The 9,373-nt window shown below is 40.5% G+C and overlaps 1 protein-coding gene across 3 annotated transcripts in view; it reads right to left on the bottom strand.

Annotated features, from left to right (window-relative positions):
* Positions 1–1,303: 1,303 nt before the first annotated feature.
* grhl2b (grainyhead-like transcription factor 2b) overlaps positions 1,304–9,373 on the bottom strand; it is a 40,521-nt gene continuing 32,451 nt past the window's right edge. For all 3 annotated transcript variants that reach the window (XM_088329307.1, XM_088329306.1, XM_088329304.1), the window contains 8 exons: positions 8,682–8,840; positions 8,221–8,278; positions 5,797–5,936; positions 4,359–4,396; positions 4,135–4,226; positions 3,770–3,855; positions 3,619–3,683; positions 1,304–1,856 (listed from right to left, as the gene is read on the bottom strand). In XM_088329307.1, coding sequence (XP_088185433.1) covers positions 1,742–1,856; positions 3,619–3,683; positions 3,770–3,855; positions 4,135–4,226; positions 4,359–4,396; positions 5,797–5,936; positions 8,221–8,278; positions 8,682–8,840 — 753 coding nt within the window. In that variant the 3' untranslated portion in view covers positions 1,304–1,741. The remainder of the gene's footprint in view (positions 1,857–3,618; positions 3,684–3,769; positions 3,856–4,134; positions 4,227–4,358; positions 4,397–5,796; positions 5,937–8,220; positions 8,279–8,681; positions 8,841–9,373) is intronic.

Raw genomic sequence — 9,373 nt, 5'->3', positions numbered from 1 at the left:
TTGTTACTTTGTTTATTGCATTTCCCTTGCCACACCACTGGGTTTTTGTTTCTGGTTTCTTGTCTGGACAGTGTGTTGGTAGTTTAGTGCCTACTTGTTAGTTTGTTACTTTGTTCTTTGCATTTTCTACATCCGGTTTTGCCCCTTTTGGGTAGGAAATTGCCAAGTTTGATTTTGTTTGGATGTGTCATTTGCTTTGTGACCTCTTGTTTGTTACTTTGTTCCTGGTTTTGTTAATAAATACCATCCTTCTTTTTGTAGCACCACCACCTTATTTTCTGCTTTCCTCAAGTGGGTCTACCCATAAAATCTTCACATTAAAGCTATTTTTCTCACTTTAAAGTTAAATACATTGTATTGGAAATTAATTTCAATTGTTTTTTTCTGACAAATGCACAGATGATAAAAGCAACAAGTGATGGAAAACCAGGGTTCTTTTTCATGGCCCGTTGCGGACTTTCAAAGCTAATTTACCAAATTCTCCAGTACCAATAAAATATAAAAATCCAGTGTGAATCATATATGTTGCTGAGCCACACGTATATCTGTGATTTACATGTGCAATGTTTAATCTTGCATGTGCATTTTATCAAGACATATGATTTTTAGATTTTTAAATCGCAACCATATTATTTTTTGAGACAAATCTCTTCAGTGTAGGTGTTGGGTGCAATTGAGAGTAATATGTAGCCTACATTTTAAGTTGCAGAAAGTTATTCCTGTTACATTTGACCACTTGGAAACGCTACCTTAACTTTTTTTGCATGGACTATAATAAATGTCCATTAATGATACGGAAACCTTGCATCTACACACATTTCATAGTGCCCTGTATAGGTGTAGCATGCACCTGTCCTGCAGGGGGAGATGATGCTTCATAGGACTTAACTGCCAGCTGCAGTTAAGGAGGGGAAGAAGGAGTAATTCAATGGCAAAGCAAAGCCACCAGTGAGCGGTGTTGGTGTCATTTTTAAGCAGACATGTTGAAAAAAAGCATGGCAACAGTTTCAAGCACTTCACTCAGAGTCAAGCACATTTCAATCCTTGAAGACACAACATTAAATGTTAGGCATTTTCAAAGATTTCAAGCTCCTGTATGAACCCTGGAAAACAAGTAGTGGAAACCGAACCCTCAATAATCATTTTTCAATCAAATCATACCTCCGTGAATCCTAATTGAATTGTGATCCTACAAAAAGAACCCCAGCCTCCCAGCTAAGGCACACTTTTTTTGCTATTAATTCACAAGTGAGAATAGTTTTTCCACCATAAATTTGACAGCCTCAAATGCATTCATCCCAGATTTCAATGGCACGTGCTTTTATTATTTCTTAACACTTGTTCACCTAAATCTCATTTTGCATTAATTTGATAAAACTCACAGCAGAACGTTGTCCGTGGCGACAAAATCGCTGAAATGTAAAGTACTTGAAATGGATGGCTACATATACATATATGTAAAAACTACAAGACAAAATAAATAACACAACTAAAAACAAAAACAAAAAAACAAATCAAGCTGGGCATGCAAAAAAAAAAAATCGCATACAAAGGACTAATTAAGGCTACACATTTTCACAACAGCCGGGGGATTCGATAGTACCAAATCAAGTATATACAAGATAAAAAGACAATTTGTACAGTCGATCCAGGAACAGTGGCTCCATATCTCTGTGTTTAAGGACCAGAAACGATGAACGGTACTCTCTACAAGAGTAGCACTCAGTCTTACGTGTAAGTTTCATATTTCAGTTAGCGTGACTTTAAAGGCGTCGGCGTAGTTTTCCATGTGAAGGATGAAAGTATCTTCGTTGGAGTAGTGCTCGATGATATTGTCGTCCATGTTAACCAAAATGCTTTTGGGGAAAAAAGGAGGAAAATAAGGTACAACAATGTTGGTACGATATTTGTTTCCTGACTAACACAATACAAAGTGGAGAAAAGGACTACCGTAGAATTCACTTGTTTAAAAGCTACTTGCACAAATATAAGGAAAAATCTCAAAAGGATTTTGAGCGGTAGACTTAAACAGACAAAAATATGAACTAATTTGTGCTCATTTCTAACATTTGAAAAAAAATCAGCGGGGAAATGTCTAGTATGTTGAATTAACACAACGTGCCGCGATTTTGCCACTCGTTCGCAGACTATGACCGCAACTGTCAATATTAATCAACAAGCGCTGGAGTCAATATTAATTAAGTTGGCATTAACATACACGCAGGAGTGTGACAAAAACGTTTTTAAAACAAAACTCAATGTAGTATACTGACTAGAATTCAGAAGCCGGTACAATCACAACAGCCTGTACACATGTTGAGCCATGCGACTGATCTTAAGCTATCCCATCCCCTGCGCTGTCAGGATCAGGACTCAAACTTGAAAGAGGTTTTTGAACTCTACACACCTGAGCCCAATATCCACACACCTGTCCCTATTTATACCAAAATTTTATGTTGACTGCTCGGACAGCACACTAGTCGGCTCATTGCCACTGTCTTCAGTTATCGCATCAGGTTTGGTTGTTTCTGGTTTGGACAGGTTTGCCTGTTGTTTTGAGACCTGGTTTGTTTTTGTTTGTTCCTGTTTTTTTCATTGTAAACAAATGCCATCCTTTGAGGAGCACAACTGCCTCCATTCCAGCTTCCCTGCATTTGGGTCCACCCCCACAAATTGCGACAAGTGCACATAACAAAGGGATAGAGGAGACCAAGTCTTACTACTACCATAAGAAAACATTATTCTACATGCCGACACTAGTTGCCAACGAAGGAGGGGCAGACGATAATTATCGGGCTGACAGTTATCGTACTAATCACACTCCAATATGACGCCAGTTCTTAGGCTAATAGGAAAAATATACCTGCTAATTCTGCCACACCAAAATATTCAATTAGCCGACACTACTTGTTAGAAAGATTCCAAGCATTTATGCATAATGACGTTTTTTTATATAGTAGCAGCAATACTTGTAATAATCCATCACTTTGTCATGTGCGCAAGGGATGGGAGAGCCTAAGATCAGTGGCATGGGCAATGGCACAGCAAAAGTACAGGCTGTTGTGATTGTTTGGGATTCTGCATTTTAGTCAGGACAGCACTTTGGCTTTCGTTTTGGTAATGTATTTGTTGCACTCCAGCGTTTATGTCAATGCTAATTGAATTCATATTGACTTCTTTGCTAGTCGATTGAGATTGACAGCTGTGGAAAGAGTCAGCAAACGAGTGCCTTAATTGTGGCACGATGCGTTACATTGCTTAGACAATTCCCGGCTAATCTGCCAAGATTGCAATCTTACTCCACAGGGAGAGTTGGAATCTCAATTATCCATTCACCACTTAGATGACGAAGGATTTGGCTACTTAAGGGAGCCACAGTTACTCGCAGGATTTCACCTGCGCATCACTGAATTTTTTTTTACATTTAGAGCACTTGGCAGAATTTGCAATGCTTTGTTTTGAACAGTTGGATTCCCCTGGTTCGTACCTGTTTTATGCTAGCTGCGGACCAAGGCAACCCACATCACATTTTAAGCCGCAAAGTAGAAAAAAAGTAGCAGCTTGTTGTCCAGATTTTACGCTACATAGACAAGATCATAAGCTCAGTCTTAGTCTTACCCTTTTTTGCTTTTCTTGTAGACTTTGGCAATCTTCTCTGTGGTAACGCCGTACTTCTCTGCTATCTGCCCAGCAAACAAAAATTCATACTTCTCCGATTGGAGCAAACCAAAATTTGCGAGAGGTTGACAAAATGGCCACCGGCACTTACCGCATCCACGAGGCCTCGCAATGTCGGCGACTTTAGCATGAGCGCGTCGAATACTTCGTCCGTCTCCTTGCGGACGTAGAGCAAAACTGCAATGGGGCAAAAAACGTGTCTGTGCTTGTAGTAAAACCACGGTGTATGACTAGTAATATTACTAATGTTAAGTACTAAACTCCTGTGCTAGTATGCCTTTGTCACTTCTAGTAACCTACAAGTGCTTTTTATTCCAAATTTTTGTTTATTCTTTTATTTAATCTTACTGAGATCCAGCTTAAAGGTTCTCCTTGCAAAATTAAAATCCATTGATGTCTTCTGTCCTCATTTTGAGTTTCTACTAAAGTTCTAACTTAACACATGTGCTTTGTTACCTCTTTTGTGCACTTCCTCCTTGATCTGTTTCTGCGGTGACGGACACAAGTCTTCCTCGGCCGGCCGGAACATCCTTTTCACCAGTACGCTTCTGCCGAAGACGTTTAGTGAATAACCTTTATTTCTTTTGTTTCCTTTGCATACGCGTTTTCTGTGTGGCGCATCTCATTTGCATATCTCTTTGAGCTCATGTAAATGATGCCTGCTTTTCGGACGGGCTCACCCTTCTCGCTCTATTTCGTCTGTGTTGAAGGTGAACACCTGAAAGCATCATTTGAAACATTAGAATTTATTCCTTTTTCCTTTTTTGATTTCTTGTCTTTGAAGGTAATCCCAAATTCTTGAAAATGCAAAATGTGAGGAAATGGTACATGTAGCATAAATTCTCATAAAATCCGTACATTAAAGAAAAATTCAGAGATCGTGCATTTTGAAGACAGCATGTTGTGTCTTTGTCTAGCTGAGCTGTGACATCATCAAAGGAACACCAACACCCTCGCAAGCATTACGTGTTTATTAGTCGAAGAGGTTACAAGTGTTTTGAGCCAAGTTTTAGTAGTTTCTGTGGGGAATGTTTCGGCTTTTGTTTCACAGATGCATGCAGTAATGTCATGATTACTCATTGCACTCACCTGTGCCCACTCGTTTGGCGCCAGCTGCTGGTGACCTAATTGGTTCCCCCTCCTATTTAAGCTCAGTGCTCTCACTCGCCCTTTGTCAGTCTGTCAGCGACCCTCTGCGTTTGACTACGCTACGATCTCCCGCTCCGGGAGATCCACTTCCGCATTCCGAACACGCTCCGATCCCGTGAGCGGCTTGCTTCCCTCGTCCAGCGAGCACCAGATCGCTGACGTTTGTTTTTCCTCTATATCTCAATAAACTTGTGAGTAAACGTTATGCATCTGGGTCCTCTTCCTGTTCTGGTCTTGACAGGTAATGGTACAACAAACGGTAAGCAGCCAAAAAAGGGCTTGCTGGTAAATTTTTTTGAAAAAAAAAACACATGGAGAGCTACCAAAAGGGGGCTAACCGGGACCGATCAGTGGCGGGAAAACACAAGGCTGGCCGACCCAAAAAACACGCAGTGAGCATCCAAGCTAACTAGGAACCAAGTACAACGGCTACGGCAATAGACGCGTAACCAGACGGTAATAAAACAAGGGACACGGCAAAACCAGCGCTAATGCCAGGCTAGCCGACCAAAAAACACGCAGTGAGCAACCAACAAACGCCTCAGGTGCAAACAAAACTGGAGAGCCCTCGGCAGCCTAACTGGGAGCTAGCTAAACAAAATTCTACCAACCGTGACACACGTGGCGAAAAACACAAACAAAAGGCCACAATCGCCTACCTCCAAGCAGAAATGAACGGTATGCAATTGCTGTTACCTCTAATCAATGTCTGTTTTGGAGATGGCCTCACATGTTGTGTTAATATGTTTCACCATTTTGAAAGTGTTCCTTCAATGACGTCACAGCTCTACAGCAAACATCCCAGATGGGTTAATTTTGATACTAAAGTTATTAAGTCCCCAGACGCGTGAAACCTATTTGCACAATTGTGGGGAGGAAGACTAACCTTTCTGTGCCCAAATAGACAGAAAATATGTTTGGGAATACCTTTTAAGATTGTTTTCTAAACATTTTTTACAGGTATCACACCTGTCCGGCCCTCTGCAGGTTTCCAAAGTGGACATCGGGGATAAACAGGACAGGTTGCGCTTCCAGGTCGGTCATAGTCTTGAAATACGTTGTGTCCGACTTCTTTGGTACCGTTATTGCAGCGCTGCTGCTGTCTTTACCTTAGTTTCATGGAAATACTGGATTAAGAATATTCACAGATAGTAAAAAACACACGCATACAAAAATGTCCATATCAATCCATCTAAAAAAATATCTAAAAAAAACAACAAAGAAAATAATGTGTTTGTTTGAAACCGGAATTTTTTACCAAAACGGAAATTGAATGTGATCGTTGGTGAGTTTTTAGTCAAGATTTTAGTTTTTATTTACATTTGAGAAAATAATATATATTTTCTTTATATATATATATATATATATATATATATATATATATATATATATATGTATATATCAAAATAGGTAGTAGTCTATCAATCAAATTTATTGGCAATAAGATAAGCACAATTAGCTTAAGTTATATTTAGTTTGTGAGATGAAAAAAGCAAAGGAAGAGGTATGGATGGGGGTAGGGTGAAGTGTTTTTTTTATCAACTGGAGGAATATTTGTCCAGCGCCTCCTTGAATTGCTTGGTGTTTGGCTTGTTGACGAGCTTTTGAGGCGGGCCGTTCCAGAGCTCAGTAACACAAACAGCAAAGGACACCTTTTGCCAGTTTAGCCAGATCCGTGGCAGCTGCATCATCTGGGAGTGGCCGGTAAATCTCGGTTCAGGTGGGAAGAACAGCTCTCGCAGGAAATCAATGTTGCCGTTGATGATATTGTAGGCCAGGATTCGCTCAAGCGCTCCTGCTCTCTAGTGACGGGAGTTTGAGCCCTTAGACTATTTTAGTCATCAGTCTCTGAACCCGTTCAAGGTGTTGGATGTCCTTCACCAGGTGGGCACAAAATGTCTAGACCCTGTATTCAAGGATGGGTCTCACCTGAGACACATATAGGGGTATAAAGATGTGGACTGACTCTGTGTCAAATGACCGGTCAATCAGAAAAAGTATACTACAAGCCTTTTTCGTCGCATGGATGCACTGCGCTGTAGGCTCAAAGGACGAGTCAACAAGGATGCCCAGGTCTTTTGCTCGGTTCGTCTCTGTTAGGAGCAGGTTATCAGGCTCGAAGTCTAGAGGACTGGTTGTCGGGAAGCTGACTGCATTTGTCAACAATGAGACGTGAATCTCAAAGGTTTGACCATCTCCAGACTTGGTGGTGGCATCGACAACAGTCATCAAAGTCGCTTCTTGGAGCGACAGTCTTGACATCTGGCAACTCATTCACGAACACCAGGAAGTGCAAGGGGCTGATCACCAAACCTTGAGACACCCCACTCTGAGCATTTGGCGAGCTTGCCACTCACTAAGGCCTGGAACGATCCATCAGAAAGGAGCGCAGTGGTCCCCAACCATTTCTGTACACAGACCAGTCTAAGGTCTGACCGGTTTAAGGTCTGACTGGTCTAAGGTCTGACAATATTTTTGCCCTCCGGAGTCAATATTAATTAATTTGGCATTAACATATACGCTGGAGTGTGACAAAAACGTTTTTAAAACAAAACTCAATGTACAATACTGACTAGAATTCAGAAGCCGGTACAATCACAACAGCCTGTACACATGTTGAGCCATGCGACTGATCTTAAGCTATCCCATCCCCTGCGCTGTCAGGATCAGGCCATGTCCTTTCTGTGATAACGATAAGAATAATTAACCTAAATCCGTTGTGTAATCACTAAAACACTAGTTATGAGGATGACATGGGAAAAGGCATTCGATTTGATCTCATAATCAAACACTCTTTACTCACTGTACCATCGACGAATGTTATAGAAACAAGAAAATAGAAAGTCGTCCTAAAAGATATAAACGCAAAAAATCAAATCTGGTGTATCTGACGATAAATCTGACTTTGAAGGACATTAAATAAATACATTGTACATTTTTGTTTGGTATTGTGTTCAAGGTTGTCAATAAATAATTTTAATCATGACCTTACATATTCAAATAGTGTGATGTTGATATAAAATCTAATGCTTTTTCTAATGTTATCTACATCCTCTTACTGCTGTGATCCAGGTTTGATTGTTGCATCCAATATTTTTACAAATGTGGTCAGCGACATTTTTCAACTGATCAATTATTGCTCAAATACAGTAATATACTATCAGGAAACCTCGTGTATAACGGGCACACAAACTTTGAGCTCTTTTGTGGGTAAAACATGTGAGTCATATAAAGTACAAGCAAAAAGTAAGGCACGTTTTATCTCTTTTGTGTTTCCCAGTTCCAAAAGGATCCTGGCCCGGTCCCGATACGCGGCCTGGTGGTAGCTGACCACTGGTCTAATGCATAAAACGGTAGTGTTGTGATTATAAAATGCACTGTTAATCTCAGTACCTTTGGATTTCTTGCGGAATAATTTTCTCTCTTCATCCCTGATCTTACGTTCCGCTCCCTGAAAAAAAGAATGAAATTAAATAAAAAGTAGTTGAAGACAGAATAAGGCGTAAATACATATAACCACAAGGGGGAGAACTTCTACCAGGATAGACAATGGCACAAAAATGCACAAACAAGTGCAAAATCAATACCACGCTGCATCTTATGCTCATTTTTTGGCTGGCTATTTTTTTGAACTAGTTTTATTATATGCTCTCCTTATTTAAATGGACTTTTGGCAGCGTGGAATTGCAAATACTGAAGAAAGTATAAAATTATAATAACAATAATCCAAACTATCCGCCAACATTACACAAAGCATTTATAGAGAACAATTTTAATTTCATCTTCTCTTATATGTATTAATTTCTTGCAAAGCAATTCAAGATGAAGGCAGGAAAGAGGGTGTCATGCCTGACCTTGTCACAGAAGACCTTGATCTGCGAGTAGGCTCTGTGCAAAGGCTTGTTGCTGCGATTGTTGTAGCTGTACGTGTCGATCTGGATCATAAGAGGCAAACCTTTGACGCCTTTCTGCGACGAGAAGTCCGTACTCAGGCAGTTCACCGTGATGAAGATCTGACGGACAGCACATGCATAAAGCTAAGTATACTGTGTCTACCTGAAAACCGAATGACAATTTTTTTTATATGCAAAATCTGACACAATACACAATAAGTACTTCTTCACGGTTAACGGATCCCTTAATCGCCTGGGTCGTTGGGGCGCCACTGAGGACGCAAGTCTGGACAGCTTTGTCAACTTCTGACAGTTCCTGGCCGAGTTTGAGTCGTTGAATAGTTGGCACCAATCCATTCCTCAATTTTTCAGCCCAGTTCTTTTACTGTCTTTATTTCCTCTTACCCCCTTGGACTTTTCCCTAGAGAATGATCTTGACCAGTGCTGATGATCTTGTGATGTGACCATACCACTAAGGTTTTCGTCTGCCAACAGTTAACAACTGTTCATTGTAGGATCCAATGTTCCTTCTGATGGTGTTGCTCACTCATATGTCACATGGGCTATGTAGCTGATGAGTAGAAGTTTCCTGTAGCATCGCATCTCCATGGTCTGGAGTTCCCTTTCTAGCTTAACTGTGAGTGTTCATGTCT

This window comes from Urocampus carinirostris, chromosome 2, assembly GCF_059441175.1.
Source record: "Urocampus carinirostris isolate Australia breed hairy pipefish chromosome 2, RoL_Ucar_1.0, whole genome shotgun sequence".
In the NCBI taxonomy this organism is placed as follows: domain Eukaryota; kingdom Metazoa; phylum Chordata; class Actinopteri; order Syngnathiformes; family Syngnathidae; genus Urocampus; species Urocampus carinirostris.
The sequence above is the reverse complement of the archived record's forward strand: the minus strand, read 5'-3'. Positions and strand labels throughout refer to the sequence as shown.